At 45.2% G+C, this 18638-nt stretch overlaps 1 protein-coding gene across 3 annotated transcripts; it reads left to right on the top strand.

The window, feature by feature from the left end:
* Positions 1–10903: 10903 nt before the first annotated feature.
* Positions 10904–18308, top strand: LOC135050645 (uncharacterized). Of its 3 annotated transcripts, none has more exons than XM_063957076.1 (3): positions 10904–11207; positions 14195–14339; positions 16820–18308. In XM_063957076.1, the coding sequence occupies exons 2-3, from the start codon at positions 14242–14244 to the stop codon at positions 17898–17900; spliced, it is 1179 nt and encodes a 392-aa protein (XP_063813146.1). In that variant the 5' UTR covers positions 10904–11207; positions 14195–14241; the 3' UTR covers positions 17901–18308. The 3 variants fall into 3 exon arrangements, with proteins under 3 accessions (XP_063813146.1, XP_063813145.1, XP_063813144.1); XM_063957075.1 differs by having other exon boundaries at positions 14211–14339; XM_063957074.1 differs by having other exon boundaries at positions 14216–14339.
* Positions 18309–18638: the final 330 nt, after the last annotated feature.

Here is an 18638-nt window from a genome sequence, read left to right on the forward strand (position 1 = left end):
ATGGGTGAACGTGAGCGATAACAGTTCGGCATTCGCGAGGGTGGGGGGCACCCAAGATCTACCTTGCCTCCGGGCGACAGGGATGAAGTTACACCACTGGTCAGTGTGCTACAATGTGACTGTCGGCTCAGTCAGTGTGCTACAATGTGACTGTCGGCTCAGCCAGTGTGCTACAATGTGACTATCGGCTCAGTCAGTGTGCTACAATGTGACTATCGGCTCAGTCAGTGTGCTATAATGTGAATTTCGGCTCAGTCAGTGTGCTACAATGTGACTATCGGCTCAGTCAGTGTGCTATTATGTGAATTTCGGCTCGTACCGTGTGCTATAATGTGAATTTCAGGTCGTACCGTGTGCTATAATGTGAATTTCAGCTCGTACCGTGTGCTATAAGGTGAATTTCAGCTCGTACCGTGTGCTATAAGGTGAAAGGGGCACCAGTACTAGATAGTATAAGGCAGGCATGTCCAAACTGCGGCCCTTCAGCTGTTGTGAAACTACATATCCCAACATGCCCTGACACAGTTTTGTTGTCGGAGAATGCTAAAGCTATGTCAGGGCGTGCTGGGATGTGTCGTTTCTCAACAGCTGGGGGGCTGCAGTTTGGACATGCCTGGTATAAGGGGTTCTTCTACACTGGACACGCCCCATTTTAGGTGACCACGCCCCCTTTTCCCGGAGCGCGGGCGCCTTTGGCGCGCACATAATTGCATCCTTGACTTTTGCATACCCCCACTTCAAAATTTCCACTTCGACCACTGTATACACACACACACACACACACACACACACACACACACACAAACTCGCCGCAAGTGGGAATAGTCCCTGCTAGTCGGCATGCCGACTGACAGGATTTAAAGGGGGGCGGGATGTAGCCGTCGGTAATGTGATCGGCAGTCTCGTGACCACCGGTCACATAACTACATCCCTATAAATCTCTCTCTATATATATATATATGTATATATATATATATACACATATCTCCATATAAAAATCTGAATATACCCCCCAGTTCCTGCACACATATCTGTCTGTCTATGTATGTAATGTATGCATGTATGTATCTATCTACAGTACATATCCTGCTGAGTTGTGTTCCCCCTTTCCTCCCCCATACACCACTACTACCTGCCTGGAGTCACCGCAATATGTCACACATAGTGTGGTTTTTCTTCCATATATTTTTGGAGGGGCAGTTTGTGGGTTTGGGCAAGGGGGGGCAGTAGGAAGACATTTTGCCTAGGGTGCCGAAAAACCTTGCACCGGCCCTGTCTGTGCAGGGTAAATACTGGCTGCTTTATTTCTACACTGCAATTTAGATTTTAGTTTGAACACACCCAGTGCCGTTTCTTGCGGCGGGCGAGCCGTGGACTTTGAAACCTTTGGCGAACCGTGGACTTTGAAACCCTCCTCCCCTCTCCTCCCGAGTGCCCACGCTCGTGGGGCGAAGTCTCGCGGAATGACGCGTTTGCGTCGTGACGTCACGATGCAATTGCGTCATTCCACGAAACCCCGTCCCCCGAGCTGGGCACTCGGGAAGAGGGAAAGACGAGGGAGAGCGCCGTGCAGATGAGGGAGAGGCGGCTGAAGAGCGGGAAGAACCACTTGAAATGTAAGTCAGCCCCTCTCCCTCTCTCTCTCTCTCCCTCCCTCCCCCCCCCCACCACCACCTGCCGTACTGTGTAAAATGGGGACACCTGTCTGCCGGAATGTGTAAAATGGGGACGCAGTCTTCCGGAATGTGTTAAATGGGGACGCAGTCTGCCGGAATGTGTTAAATGGGGACTTTTGCCTGCCATAATGTGTAAAATAGGGACACCTGTCTGCCGGAATGTGTAAAATGGGGACGCAGTCTGCCGGAATGTGTTAAATGAGGACGCAGTCTGCCGGAATGTGTAAAATGGGGACTCTTGCCTGCCGGAATGTGTAAAATGGGGACACTTGCCTGCCGTGCTGTGTAAAATGGGGACACTTGCCTGCCGGAATGTGTAAAATGGGGACGCAGTCTGCCGTAATGTGTAAAATGGGGGCACATGCCTGCCGCAATGTGTAAAATGGGGACACTTTCCTGCCGCAATGTGTAAAATGGGGGCACATGCCTGCCACAATGTGTAAAATGGGGACACTTTCCTGCCGTACTGTGTAAAATAGGGGCACGTGCCTGCCGCAATGTGTAAAATGGGGACACTTTCCTGCTGCAATGTGTAAAATGGGGGCACGTGCCTGCCGCAATGTGTAAAATGGGGGCACATGCCTGCCACAATGTGTAAAATGGGGACACTTGCCTGTTGTACTGTGTAAAATGGGGGCACGTGCCTGCCGCAATGTGTAAAATGGAGACACTTGCCTGCCGTGCTGTGTAAAATGGGGTCGCGTGCCTGCTGTAATGTGTAAAATTAGGACTTTTTTTTTTTTATCCTGTGGTGGCCGTGATGATGAGATCAGATGAGGTCACGCCCATCGTAACAAAGCCACGCCTATTTTAATGAGGCCACGCCCCCTTGATGGGAGCGCGCGCCTTCGACGTGCGCATGCTTTTACTCTTTCTATCTATGGGGGTGGGGGGCGCATTTTTTTTAATGTTAATGGGGGGGAGCACATTTTTAAATCTCGCACTAGGAGCCAAATTGGCTAGAAACGGCCCTGAACACACCCCACCCAAATCTAAAGGGCCCTACACACTGGCAGATAACACTGCACGATATGAACGTTCTCGTTCAATAATGAACGAGAACTTGTTCATATCATGCAGTGTGTAGGCACCAATGATTAACGATGCGCAGCCTTGCGCTAGTTAGTCGTTGGTGCCCCGTCGCTTATGCATGCAAGCCAATATGGACGAGATTGTCCATATTAGCATGCATTGCTACGGCGCCAGGTGAAGGTCCCTCTGCCTCCCTGCACTCTCCCCTACTGATTGCCATGCTGCCGATCACTGCTGATCGGTCAGCACAGCAGGATCCCCCCCAACCCCAGTGGCTGCAGACAATGGCAGCCGCTGGGGAGTGTAAATGAACCCTCCCAAGCCACCCCCAGACCCCCCCTGTATACCTGGAGGATGTCCCAGCTTTCAAAATGAAAGCCGCGATGGTTGCAATGTTCCCCATCAATGTTTGGAAAAAATATAAAAAAATTAGAGATGTGCACCGGAAATTTTTCGGGTTTTGTGTTTTGGTTTTGGATTCGGTTCCGCGGCCGTGTTTTGGATTCAACACCTCCCTGAAATTTTTTGGCGGATTCGGGTGTGTTTTGGATTCGGGTGTTTTTTTACAAAAAACCCTCAAAAACAGCTTAAATCATAGAATTTGGGGGTCATTTTGATCCCATAGTATTATTAACCTCAATAACCATAATTTCCACTCATTTTCAGTCTATTCTGAACACCTCACACCTCACAATATTATTTTTAGTCCTAAAATTTGCACCGAGGTCGCTGGATGGCTAAGCTAAGCGACACAAGTGGCCGACACAAACACCTGGCCCATCTAGGAGTGGCACTGCAGTGTCAGGCAGGATGGCACTTCAAAAAAATAGTCCCCAAACAGCACACGATGCAAAGAAAAATGAACGAAAAAAGAGGTGCAAGATGGAATTGTCCTTGGGCCCTCCCACCCACTCTTATGTTGTATAAACAGGACATGCACACTTTATCGAACCCATCATTTCAGCGACAGGGTCTGCCACACGACTGTGACTGAATTGACTGGTTGGTTTGGGCCCCCACCAAAAAAGAAGCAATCAATCGCTCCTTGCACAAACTGGCTCTACAGAGGCAAGATGTCCACCTCATCATCATCCTCCGATTCCTCACCCCTTTCACTGTGTACATCCCCCTCTTCACAGATTATTAATTCGTCCCCACTGGAATCCACCATCTCAGATCCCTGTGTACTTTCTGGAGGCAATTGCTGCTGGTGAATGTCTCCACGGAGGAATTGATTATAATTCATTTTGATGAACATCATCTTCTCCACATATTCTGGAAGTAACCTCGTACGCCGATTGCTGACACTCTTTCGGAGTACACACTGGAGGGAGGGCAACTTAGGTAGAATAAAGCCAGTTTGTGCAAGGGCCTCCAAATTGCCTCTTTTTCCTGCCAGTATACGTACGGACTGTCTGACGTGCCTACTTGGATGCGGTCACTCATATAATCCTCCACCATTCTTTCAATGGTGAGAGAATCATATGCAGTGACAGTAGACGACATGTCAGTAACTTCAGTCCGGACCAGATGTCAGCACTCGCTCCAGACTGCTCTGCATCACCGCCAGCGGGTGGGCTCGGAATTCTTAGCCTTTTCCTCGCACCCCCAGTTGCGGGAGAATGTGAAGGAGGAGATGTTGACGGGTCACGTTCCGCTTGACTTGACAATTTTCTCACCAGCAGGTCTTTGAACCTCTGCAGACTTGTGTCTGCTGGAAAGAGAGATACAACGTAGGTTTTAAATCTAGGATCGAGCACGGTGGCCAAAATGTAGTGCTCTGATTTCAACAGATAGACCACCCGTGAATCCTGGTTAAGCGAATTAAGGGCTCCATCCACAAGTCCATCATGCCTAGCGGAATCGCTCTGTTTTAGCTCCTCCTTCAATGTCTCCAGCTTCTTCTGCAAAAGCATGATGAGGGGAATGACCTGACTCAGGCTGGCAGTGTCTGAACTGACTTCACGTGTGGCAAGTTCAAAGGGTTGCAGAACCTTGCACAACGTTGAAATCATTCTCCACTGCGCTTGAGTCAGGTGCATTCCCCCTCCTTTGCCTATATCGTGGGCAGATGTATAGGCTTGAATGGCCTTTTGCTGCTCCTCCATCCTCTGAAGCATATAGAGGGTTGAATTCCACCTCGTTACCACCTCTTGCTTCAGATGATGGCAGGGCAGGTTCAGGAGTGTTTGCTGGTGCTCCAGTCTTCGGCACGCGGTGGCTGAATGCCGAAAGTGGCCCGCAATTCTTCAGGCCACCGACAGCATCTCTTGCACGCCCCTGTCGTTTTTTAAATAATTCTGCACCACCAAATTCAATGTATGTGCAAAACATGGGACGTGTTGGAATTTGCCCAGATGTAATGCACACACAATATTGCTGGCGTTGTCCGATGTCACAAATCCCCAGGAGAGTCCAATTGGGGTAAGCCATTCTGCGATGATGTTCCTCAGTTTCCGTAAGAGGTTGTCAGCTGTGTGCCTCTTATGGAAAGCGGTGATACAAAGTGTAGCCTGCCTAGGAACGAGTTGGCGTTTGTGAGATGCTGCTACTGGTGCCGCCGCTGCTGTTCTTGCTGAGGGAGGCAATACATCTACCCAGTGGGCTGTCACAGTCATATAGTCCTGAGTCTGCCCTGCTCCACTTGTCCACATGTCCGTGGTTAAGTGGACATTAGGTACAACTGCATTTTTTAGGACACTGGTGACTCTTTTTCTGACGTCTGTGTACATTTTCGGTATCGCCTGCCTAGAGAAATGGAACCTAGATGGTATTTGGTACCGGGGACACAGTACCTCAATCAAGTCTCTAGTTGCCAGTGAATTAACGGTGGATACCGGACACACGTTTCTCACCACCCAGGCTGACAAGACCTGAGTTATCCGCTTTGCAGCAGGATGACTGCTGTGATATTTCATCTTCGTCGCAAAGGACTGTTGGACAGTCAATTGCTTACTGGAAGTAGTACAAGTGGTCTTCCGACTTCCCCTCTGGGATGATGATCGACTCCCAGCAGCAACAACAGCAGTGCCAGCAGCAGTAGGCGTTACACTCAAGGATGCATCGGAGGAATCCCAGGCAGGAGAGGACTCGTCATACTTGCCAGTGACATAGCCTGCAGGACTATTGGCTTTCCTGTGTAAGGTGGAAATTGACACTGAGGGAGTTGGTGGTGTGGTTTGCAGGAGCTTGGTTACAAGAGGAAGGGATTTAGTGGTCAGTGGACTGCTTCCGCTGTCATCCAAAGTTTTTGAACTTGTCACTGAATTCTGATGAATGCGGTCCAGGTGACGTATAAGGGAGGATGTTCCTAGGTGGTTAACGTCCTTACCCCTACTTATTACAGCTTGACACAGGCAACACACGGCTTGACACCTGTTGTCCGCATTTGTGTTTAAATAATTCCACACCAAAGAGGTGATTTTTTTTTTGTCATTTGACCAGGCATGTCAATGGCCATATTCGTCCCACGGACAACAGGTGTCTCCCCGGGTGCCTGACTTAAACAAACCACCTCACCATTAGAATCCTCCTTGTCAATTTCCTCCCCAGCGCCAGCAACACCCATATCCTCATCCTTGTGTACTTCAACAGTGACATCTTCAATTTGACTATCAGGAACTGGACTGCGGGTGCTCCTTCCAGCACTTGCAGGGGGCGTGCAAATGGTGGAAGGCGCCACCTCTTCCCGTCCAGTGTTGGGAAGGTCAGGCATCGCAACCGACACAATTGGACTCTCCTTGGGGATTTGTGATTTAGAAGAACGCACAGTTCTTAGCTGTGCTTTTGCCAGCTTAAGTCTTTTCATTTTTCTAGCGAGAGGATGAGTGCTTCCATCCTCATGTGAATCTGAACCACTAGCCATGAACATAGGCCAGGGCCTCAGCCGTTCCTTGCCACTCCGTGTCGTAAATGGCACATTGGCAAGTTTACGATTCTCCTCAGATGATTTTGATTTAGATTTTTGGGTCATTTTACTGAGCTTTATTTTTTTGGATTTTACATGCTCTCTAATATGACATTGGGCATCGGCCTTGGCAGACGACGTTGATGGCATTTCATCGTCTCGGCCATGACTAGTGGCAGCAGCTTCAGCACGAGGTGGAAGTGGATCTTGATCTTTCCCTATTTTAACCTCCACATTTTTGTTCTCCATTTTTTAATGTGTGGAATTATATGCCAGTATCAATAGCAATGGCCTACTACTATATATACTACGCACAACTGAAATGCACCACAGGTATGGATGGATAGTATACTTGACGACACAGAGGTAGGTAGAGCAGTGGCCTTCCGTACCGTACTGCTAAATATACTGGTGGTCACTGTCAGCAAACTGCAAAACTAAAATGCACCACAGGTATAGAATCTAGATGGATAGTATACTTGACAACACAGAGGTAGGTAGAGCAGTGGCCTTCCGTACCGTGCTGCTATATATACTGGTGGTCACTGTCAGCAAACTGCAAAACTAAAATGCACCACAGGTATAGAATTTAGATGAATAGTATACTTGACGACACAGAGGTAGGTTGAGCAGTGGCCTTCCGTACCGTACTGCTATATATACTGGTGGTCACTGTCAGAAAAACTTTGCACTGTACTCCTCCTATATAATACTGCTGGTCCCCAGTCCCCACAATAAAGCAGTGTGAGCACAGATATATGCAGCACACTAAGCACAGATATGGAGTGTTTTTCAGGCAGACAACGTATACTGGTGGTCACTGGTCAGCAAAACTCTGCACTGTACTCCTCCTATATAATTTACTGGTGGTCCCCAGTCCCCACAATAAAGCAGTGTGAGCACAGATATATGCAGCACACTGAGCACAGATATGGAGTGTTTTTCAGGCAGACAACGTATACTGGTGGTCACTGTCAGCAAAACTCTGCACTGTACTCCTCCTATATAATACTGCTGGTCCCCAGTCCCCACAATAAAGCAGTGTGAGCACAGATATATGCAGCACACTGAGCACAGATATGGAGTGTTTTTCAGGCAGACAACGTATACTGGTGGTCACTGTCAGCAAAACTCTGCACTGTACTCCTCCTATATAATATACTGGTGGTCCTTAGTCCCCACAATAAAGCAGTGTGAGCACAGATATATGCAGCACACTGAGCACAGATATGGAGTGTTTTTCAGGCAGACAACGTATACTGGTGGTCACTGTCAGCAAAACTCTGCACTGTACTCCTCCTATATAATACAGCTGCTCCCCAGTCCCCACAATTAAGCAGTGTGAGCACAGATATATGCAGCACACTGAGCACAGATATGGAGCATACTTGCCTACTCTCCCGGAATGGCCGGGAGGCTCCCGAAAATCGGGTGACCCTCCCGGCCCCCCGGAAGAGCAGGCAAGTCTCCCGGAATCAGGGGTCCCCCTGCCCGTCCGCCCACTTAGTGTGTAAAGTGGGCGGTCCGGCCAGTTGATGACGTGATTCTTGCTGAATCGCGTCATCATAGCCACGCCCCCTGCAGTGTAATGCCGGGGATCGCGGCATTACAGAGTGGGGAGCATGGCTTAAAGGATGTCTTGTTGAAACTCCGCCCCCACCCCTGCTCCACCCCCCTCCCACCTCTGGTCCACCTCCTCCCCACGTCACAGCCCTCCCCTGCCCCCTTGCATAGCCGACCTGGCTGCTCTCTCCCGCAGAGAGCAGCCAGAATGTCGGCAAGTATGATATGGAGTGTTTTTCAGGCAGACAACGTATACTGGTGGTCACTGTCAGCAAAACTCTGCACTGTACTCCTCCTATATAATATACTGGTGGTCCCCAGTCCCCACAATAAAGCAGTCTGAGCCATACTTACCTACTCTCCCGGAAGCTGCGGGAGGTTCCCATTTTTTGGGGTAGCCCCCCGCACCCCCGGAAGAGTGGGCAGGTCTCCCACATCCTGCTCGCACCCTAGTGATGCGAGCAGGATGGAGAGATAACCTCCCGCATTCGCGGGTCCGTCGGGTGGAGAAGGGGTTAAAATGATGCTAATTGCGTCATTTTAGCCCCGCCCCCTTCCCGCGGACCCGCGAATCGCTGCATTTCCCGATGCGGGGGCGGGGCTTAGTCGACGCCAATTGGTCGACACACCTTAGGTCGACATGGACAAAAGGTCGACATGGACAAAAGGTCGACAGGAACAAGGTCGACATGGAAAAAGGTCGACATGATTTTTTTATTTATTTTTTTGTGTCGTTTTCTTCGTAGAGTGACCGGGAACCCCAATTAGTGCACCGCGTTCGCTCACCATGCTTCGGGCATGGTGCCTTCGCTCCGCTACCGCTTCGCTCGGCACAGATTACCGTTCCAATCGTAGTCCACGTGGATCGTTAAGTATGAAAAGGTTCAAAAAAAGAAAAAAATCGTGAAAAACTCATGTCGACCTTTTTCCGTGTCGACCTTGTTCCTGTCGACCTTTTGTCCATGTCGACCTTTTGTCCATGTCGAATTAAGGTGTGTCGACCAATTGGCGTCGACCTAAGGTGTGTCGACCTTTTTGCTGTCGACCTGGAGTCCGGATACCATACTGGTGGTCACTGTCAGCAAAACTCTGCACTGTACTCCTCCTATATAATATACTGGTGGTCCCCAGTCCCCACAATAAAGCAGTGTGAGTACAGATATATGCAGCACACTGAGCACAGATATGGAGTGTTTTTCAGGCAGACAACGTATACTGGTGGTCACTGTCAGCAAAACTCTGCACTGTACTCCTCCTATATAATACAGCTGCTCCCCAGTCCCCACAATTAAGCAGTGTGAGCACAGATATATGCAGCACACTGAGCACAGATATGGAGTGTTTTTCAGGCAGACAACGTATACTGGTGGTCACTGTCAGCAAAACTCTGCACTGTACTCCTCCTACATAATACAGCTGCTCCCCAGTCCCCACAATTAAGCAATAAGCACAAATATTTGCATCAACATTAATAAACGGAGAGGACGCCAGCCACGTCCTCTCCCTAACATTTCCAATGCACGAGTGAAAATGGCGGCGACGCGCGGCTGCTTATATAGAATCCGAATCTCGCGAGAATCCAACAGCGGGATGATGACGTTCGGGCGCGCTCGGGTTAACCGAGCCATACGGGGGAATCCGAGTATGCCTCGGACCCGTGTAAAATGGGTGAAGTTCGGGGGGGTTCGGTTTCCGAGGAACCGAACCCGCTCATCACTAAAAAAAATATATATTTTTGTATTTTTTCTTAACTAAAATCATTTGGTATAGGGTTAAATTCATGTTCTTCACCTAAAAAAAAAACCCGACAATTTCGGAGCTTTTTTTGGCAAAATAAATCATCAGTTAAGTGGTTTACCACCAAATAATTCCTTCTATTTGTCTGATTGCAGTGAGAAGACTGACATTAGATTTCTATAACACGGTAAAGCAGGCATGTCCAAACTGCGGCCCTCCAGCTGTTGTGAAACTACACATCCCAGCATGCCCTGACACAGCTTTAGCATTCTCTGACAGCAAAACTGTGTCAGGGCATGCTGGGATAGGTAGTTTCACAACAGCTGGAGGGCCGCATTTTGGACATGCCTGCTGTAAAGGAAGTAAGATTGCCACATATTTGGATTTCATGCAGATTGCCAGGGGGTTATCTACAGCATCAAAAATGTGTTTGGAATAGTCAGGTCAGCTATTTAAAATCAGCTCAAATTGAAAAAGTATTTGTGAATACTGGTATGTAAATGACTTAAGGCCCCCACATATCAGCAATCGATTGGGGCAATTTGCTGTTTTGCAGATGATTGTGCAAAAAAACCCTGCAATGTATGGGGGTTCACAGATCGTGGATTCAAACCAAAAATCAATTGGAATTGTTAAATCAGGTTGTCCAACGTGTGGGATTTCACTTGGGGCTGTAGATTGCTAGTGTATGGTAACAATCAGCAGATCTGCAGACCGTTTCTAGTAAACTGATGAGCCTTTCAGATTGTCAGATCTGTATTTGCCGAAAATGATCTGCAAATCACTGAAATGCATCTCTAATGTATGGGCGCAGATTGGTGGATTGGGAAATCTTTAAATCTGGGGGGGAAAAAATCTCAGAATCTGAAATATGTTTTTGTGATTGCTGATGTATGGGGGCCTATTGATATGCTGCACTACGATGTACTCAGGTGCTTGTTGTAATTAAACCCAGACATGCAGCAGCATAGGGACTAATTGCAGTGCTTTGATACAACTGATGGGTTTATATAGCTGACTAACCAAACCTATTTTGGTTTGACCTAGCTTCTATACTTTTTAGTTTATCTCATAGTATTAATGTTAGTGGCAGGGTCTATGGCTTAAATTATCAGTGACTTAATAATTGCCTGTCATATAAGCAAATAAAATATATACCTCCTTTTAAGTGGTTTATTTCAGCTGAAACTGATAAAGCCTCAAGACTATGTATCGTTCCCTGGAGCCTGTGGTTTGAGACTCCTGGCAGTCTCTGAGAATTTGCCTACCTCCAACAAGCATCTCCAGCAGTGGTAAGAACAAATTGTATGTAATGTTGCTAAAGATATGTTATATGTACATATGTGTGTAATATATATATATATATATATAATATATTATACTCACAATTACTGTTCCCAGACCTTGCAGAGCAGTACGCATATATGAAATCTTATAGCTGGAATGTTTGGTTTTAAGATTCTAATTAGTGGTATACTGATTCATGTAAATGGAATGTCATTATTATTTGTATGTGTTTGGCATTCAGAACCTAAAAATTCCTGTTTTCCACTGACTTGGATTTTTCTCCTTTTTAATGTTACAAATGAAAGATGATCTGTGATGTTTTCCTGCTTTATAACTTATTTCTGCTTGCTGCACTTATCCTCTATCTAGAGACCAGTCAAAATAAAGCCCATCCTGAAAATGTGCTGTATTGCTATATGTCCTCTGCAAACAGTACATGTTTTATTCTTTGAGACGTTAAGAGGCATGCTAGAAGAGGCTTTTAAAGTGCCTGTGTGCTATTGCATTGACCCACTGTACAAAAACAAGTAGCATTTATGCACTGTACAATCACTGGTTCTGAAACTGCTCTCCCATGGTGTAGGGTCTTATTTATGCAGTGCTGTTAAAAAGCATCCCTTAACTACATAAAATAACTTTTTAGTGGTTGAAGATGCCCCCTATTTGACTTAAAAAGGCATGCATAGACTGGGTGCGGCTAGATTGCCAGTGGTCATGTAACACCACTTGCAATCCCAGCGCCGGAACACTGACCGCCGGTAAGTATCGAGGTCACTTTGGGGGGGGGGGGGGGGGGAGGGCTACGTAGCTGTAGCTGCCACCCCATGACTCTTAGCCCTAGCTGCCACCCCCTGTGTCTTAGCCCTATCTGCCACTCCAGGTTTGGTTTAGGGTAGGGGACAGGCTAGGGGTAAAATAATGACCCCGTCCCATTCTCATGGTTTGGGATGCCGGTGTCTTTCATGTGACTGCCGGCATCCTGACCGCCAGTATCCTGCATAACACCCTACATCAGGCATGTCCAAACTGCGGCCCTCCAGCTGTTGAGAAACTACACATCCCAGCATGCCCTGACACAGCTTTAGCATTCTCTGACAGCAAAACTGTGCCAGGGCATGCTGGGATATGTAGTTTCACAACATCTGTAGGGCCACAGTTTGGACATGCCTACCCTACATAGACATGGATAAAGCAGCACACATTTTGGGAACTCTCCAGCACCCACAGAGCGGTTTCCTATGGCAGTAAGGGATGCATTTATCATGACAGTCATAGTAAGACAGCGCATGCGGCAAGACTGTCCTGATGATAACTCTATGCCACTGAGAGGTCTTCCCTTGCTTGCTGACTGCAGCAGAGAAATAATATACCTGGCCTCGCTATCTTTATTGCGCAGAGTTATGGGGACTGCAGTGTTCTGTTAAATTTGCGCAGAAAAAGCAGATGCATATGTTCAGTGAACACTGTACTCTGTGTTGTGGATTGCAGTACACAATGTTCACCCAGAATGTACTACATGTACTCTGCTCGTGTGTGGTAGTGACAGGAACCGAGAAGCCACTGATCATTATATGGGTTGTCAAAAGCAGCCATTAAATAGTGTTTGGCTTAAAAAGGCAGAAGCAGGAAATATGGGTGTGACTGTCCCTTGTTGCACCCTGGGGAGTTGCACAAAGTCTGGCCTGTTAGTAGGGCACTCAGCAGTGGTATAAAGTGTAATGTCTGATGGCTCTAATTTCCAGGGACAGCTGGACTGTACGGCATTGTGTTCTGTGCTGAGGACTCCAATCTTGCCATCTGTTCTAATTCATTGGCTTATATTTATTGGAGGAAAGCGTGTACTGTAAAATACACAGTATGCTTTTCTCAGTGATCATGTTATGTTGGATGGTTTAATGCTGATTTGCAATACTAAGTACATCAGGCATTCCCAACCGCGGTCCTCACGGTACACTAACAGTGCAGGCTTTAGTGATATCCAGGCTTCAGCACAGATGGTTAAATCAAAATAACTGCGGTACTAATTTTAGAGCCAGATGTACTAAGTCTTAAAAGGTGTAAAGTGGAGAGTGATAAAGTACCAACCAATCGGCCCCTGTCATGCCACAGGCCCTGTTTGAAAAATGACAGTTAGGAGCTGGTTGGCTGGTACTTTATCACACTCCACTTGATCACTCTTCAAGGCTTAGTATATCTGGCCCTTCAAGTCACCTGTGCTCAAACATGGATATAACGAAGACCTGGACTGTTAGTGTGTCTTGAGGAAAGAGGTTGGAAATGCCTGAAGTAAATGTCTAAAATAGCACTGCCATGGGGTCCATGGACATAAGGTTTTCAATTCCTTTATTGCAGCATTATGTCCTATATGTCTAGCAGAACTCCCAGTCCGCGTCTAGAACCGGATTTGGAGATTGGCGCAAAGCTGATTTTTAAGCAATTGAGCTATTATGTGTCGACTGCGGATCCACCTAAGTCGCGCTGCGCATATGCTACCAGGCCAGGGTCTTGCCATGGCCGTCACAGTGAGGATTTATTCCCAAAATGATTGACCATCATGGACCCTTTTTATAGTGGTTATGGATAGTGGTGGCAAAACAGCATGCATGTATGTTGTGACCGCTTTCCAGGCGTGTCTCAGCATACACCTACAATCATGCATTGGCATATTTTCCGGCAGTCATTGTGTACACATTCACAGCTGCAGCGGTATTAGCATACATCATTCTCTAAATGAAATCCCTATTCCATACATTCAGACTTGTGTGTATATGCCTTCCAAGGGTTTGTATGTGTTTCCTTTTTACTTTTGTGAATCTACAACCGGCACACAAAAGAAAGTGTCCTTCTATATCTAAATATTTGTACTTTCCACAACTCAGTATGATGTTCAGTGATCCCACCATGGAATGCCCGTAATAATAATTTGTACACATGCAAAACAAAGTCTTTTTTTAAGTGTTGTGATTTTTTTTTTTTTTTCCTTACATTGTATGTCTGACTGTCCCAAGTACAGTATCCATTGGAAGCCATCACTACGGTATGGATCCGGGCCACCACACTGCGTTCTTACTGGCCATCCTCATCTGCATCCTCCTGCTGCTCCTTGCTGTGTCTGCCCTGCTTATGTGCTACTGGAGGTAACCTGGGGTGGGGAATGTGAGCCGAGTGTCTGCAGTAGAATGGGAAGTAGACAAAATATCCTAAACCTTAGTACCGTGCAATGTTCTATTATTTGTTTTACATCTGCACAAGACTGACATCTATGGGTGTCTTACTCGGTTCTGTTTTCTGGAAAAATAGGTTAAGGAACTATGGGTCTGGGGGTGGAGCTATTAAAAAAGTTATAGGTAAATAGAGATGATACTGTAGATGGACACTAAAAATGAACTTTAAAATTAGCTTATCTTATAGAAAATAAATTTTGGCCCAGGAGAGGTTCAGGAACCCAGTTCCTGATTATGTAATATTTAATGAGAGGTTCAGGAACGGAGTTCCTGCTTAAAAATACCACTGGTCTTACTGGTCCTCGAGTGTCTGAATGCATAATGCAAAAATGACAATGTGTGGGTAGTTCTAGACTTCTTCCAAAACCTGTGGTAACAGAATGTTTAGGACTGCACTTGGTTATTAATGCAGACCACTTAGGAGTCTAGAAGTAATTCACTTGAAAGAGGAGAATGTTACCTTGGGAGCTGATGGGGGGCCTATTGTCTAGGTAAGCTCATGGCAAAAGCGCCCATATATAAATCATGGGCTAATAAAGTTATAATATATGCATTATACATACTGTATTATACATTTTACATTTGCAATATAATATCCAAAACATACAATTATAGACCATTCTAAAAACTTCTGTATATCAGCAAGGTGGCAATGTCAGACCCTGGTATGGAGGGGGATGTGACCAATATATGTGCATTTTGGGGAGGTGGTTGCACCTATTGCAGGATCAGGCCTTAGTACTTTGTACTGACCGCAAATAGGCAACTGCAAAGATTTTGTAACACTTAGTAACCAATCAGATTTTAAGGGGTGCATTTACTAAAGGGCAGATTAACAAAAGTAGAGGTGTTACCCATAGCAACCAATTAAATTCTGGTTATTTACAGTATATAGTACATTCTATAAAATGAAAGAATTTGGTTGCTATTGGCAACACCTCCGATTTTGAGCAAATTATGAGTTTTATAGGTTACAGCACCTTTTATGTGTACAGTATCATGTGCACCAGGTGTCTATAATGATAATCTATGCTAGTAACTAGAGATGAGTTTACCACTGCAATGTAACTGGAATGTTATGTAACTTATTATTAATAATAATAAATAATAATATAAAACTGATATCATGCAGACAGTATATACATACAGTAATTATAGTGTTCAGTTATCAGAATTGTTGACATGTAGTTAAATAAATGGTTAATCATTACAAGCTGTCTGTATTATTGTCCATGACTCATCAGCCTCAATAACACTAAGGGCCAAATATAATAGAGTGAAGGCCAGTACTGACGGGAGAGATGTGTGCTGAGCGATCTTAACATGGACCGCTCAGCACACATCTCTCCCCCCGCTCAGCACAGCGTGATGTGCTGAGAGTGGGGGAACGACGACATGAGGGGGGGCGCTCACTTCACACAGCGCTGAAGTGAGCGACCCGCTAGATTGAGCCTGCATGTAGGCTCAATCTACCACCGACGATAGCGATGCGCAGGGCCGCGCATTGCTATCGCTGGGGGGCATACACACAACAGATCCGTGCTTAAAATCTAAGCAATCTAGTCAGATTGCTTAGATTTTAAACACTGATCTCTCTGTGTATACCCACCTTGAGAGTTTCAGAAAGTGAGAGATTTGGTAAGGTTTTGCAGGTTTTTTTTTTTTTTTTAAGTGGCAATCATTTACACAGCAAGATCAACCTGGTTTTGCTGTGTAAATGATTGCCACTTTAAAAAAAAAACTGAACCTGTACCAAATCTATTACTTTCTGAAATTTTCACTCTATTACATTTGGCCCCACATGTTTGAGTTGCCAGACTTGTAGGTCAGGCTGATTGGAATGCAGGTGCATGTTTGCTTGGCTCTGTGGAATGGTCTGTGTATCCAGGCATTTCACTGTGTTATTGGAGCATCACAGTGCTTAGCCCAGTACAGGTTGATACCTTTAATATATTGACTGCTGTTTATCTTTGATCACCTGTTTCCTGTTATCTTCGATAACATCTACTCTTATTTGGAATCAACATGTGGACTAAATAAACTAGCTCACATCCGCTATGCACCTTCCAACTTGTAGGCATCTGCCAATAATTATGTAACGAAGAAGGGGAGAGGAACCTGCTTACCTGAATTTTCAATATATATGGGGATATGAGTGGACACAATAGGGAGAAGAGGGCAGAGACTACAGAGTTTGGAGGAGGTGTGGTAAGCTAGAATTAAAAAAAAAAAAAGTGTTGTCATTATTATTATTATTATTGGTCAGTTTAGTTGTCTTTCTCACCACATTATAATATGTTACTGTATCTAATGCTTATTACATTAAGTAATTCAATATAGAAATCCTACTAATATTATTATTATTATTATTATTTATTTATTTATTTTTACAGGAGGACTGGATTTAAAATAAGAAATAAAAAAACCTCTATGAGACTTGGTAGACTGAGGAGAGATCAAGCAACATCCATGAACAGCTTCACCTGGAACGTTACTGACCCAAAACATCACATTTATAATGACCTTGTAGAATCTCAGGCATTCTCCTTCCCAATTACTGTGGACAGAAGTAGCCATGGAAGCAAAGACCTGACTTCTAATCTGTTTCTGGATAGCCACATATTGAGTATTAGTGATAATGAAGAAGGCTGTCAGACATCCGAGCTGGTTAACAAGTCTGCAAGGAGGAAAAGTGAGAGCTCAGGACTGTACTCAGGGCTCCAGTGTATGTTGTCCAATGTGTTGGAGAAGCGTTCAATATTCAGCCTGAAGGCCAAAAGGCGCAGCTCTTCTTTGAAAAGTGGAGTGGATTCAGATATGTTAATGGTGCCTTTGGAGTCTCCAGTGCATATTTCCTCTATGGCTGCTGGGCCTTTTCAAGCAGCAAGTTTGCCAAGAAACATGAGTCGGTGCAGCACTCTACTATGTGAGAATTCCAGTGACCAGCAATTTACGTGGGACACTGCTGGGTTGTCCATTCTAAGCAGCCACGCGGCTCGTAGAGAGTCCTCTTCTGTGCCCTGTACTCTACAAAGGAAATCTTGTGGTACTGAAGAAGACTCTAAAAATGTGATTGCTGTTCAGAAACCAGACTTCTTACAGCCAAAGGCCTGGTTTGTCTCCTTTGGAAACAGACCTAAATCAGACGGATCTCAACTTGAAGATAAGGAACTTAACAATGTAACCAGTTTAGACTCAGGAGTAGATATTATAGAAGTACCAAGGAGAACCAGGTGTGGGGACACTTTACCAAAGCCAGTTCCTGCCGCTGAGATTGAAAACCATGTTCCCCTCATTTTCAAACAACATTTAGATGAGATTAAGAGCGAAAATGAATTACAAGAACAGACACCGGGAGAGGGCAAGGAACTGTATATATCTCATCAAGAGGCAGCAAGAAAGTTGAATCCAGGACATTATGGTAGAAGTTTGTGGGAGAAAAGAGAAGAGCGGCCATTAATAGGAGTTAACTGAATACAGTTTGTTGAACCGTGGCTTCTCTTTTTAACTGCATATTTTACAATTAACATTAGCAGCTACAGTGTTTGCGTGATCTATAATATAGGACTTCTTCTAAATTGTCATGCTTACCAACACACATTTCTACTTCTAGTTTAAAATATTGAGGTCTTACTTCAAGGATTTATTTTTTAACAATTTTTATTTTTTAATGTTGACTTCTCCCTATAAGTGGACGCACTGATTATGAGTTTTATTGATCATGGCAAATGTATAAGCAAACGTGTATTTCTAGATCACAACCTGCAAATGGCAGAAAAGACATCTGATCACACCTAAATTTGTTGTTTTGCTATTTGAAATGTTTTATTTGTTTTACAAATACAGAGTCTAGTATGCTTAATGTATGTCTCTTTTTTTTTTTTTTTGTTTAATTAAATAAAGTTTAATAACTAAACTTTATAAATGTCCTTGTGGCTCTATTGATTTTTTCTTTTTCTTTTCTTGTACAGTATTTCTTCATTTCCAAATACATCAGTTGATCCGTGTAATCTGTTCCTACGGTTAGAGTAAACATTCATGCAATGCCCATGTTTTATCCAGAGACTTCATGGGGAAAAAAGAGCATTCAATGGAGCATCCTCTAGTGGCCAATACCAGCTCCTGCTTTTCTTGTGTACTTCCTTATAGAGGACAATTGGTCCTGTATTGCCGATAAAACATGGCTTCCAAAACGTGGCCAAACTCGTTCCC

Source organism: Pseudophryne corroboree, chromosome 2 (assembly GCF_028390025.1).
Source record: "Pseudophryne corroboree isolate aPseCor3 chromosome 2, aPseCor3.hap2, whole genome shotgun sequence".
NCBI classification, from domain to species: Eukaryota; Metazoa; Chordata; class Amphibia; order Anura; family Myobatrachidae; genus Pseudophryne; species Pseudophryne corroboree.

Coding starts and splice junctions, on each gene's coding strand:
- LOC135050645 (XM_063957076.1), top strand. CDS start 14,242: ATGGATCCGGGCCACCACACTGCGTTCTTACTGGCCATCCTCATCTGC. Junction 14,340..16,819: donor CTGCTTATGTGCTACTGGAG/GTAACCTGGGGT, acceptor TTATTTTTACAG/GAGGACTGGATTTAAAATAA.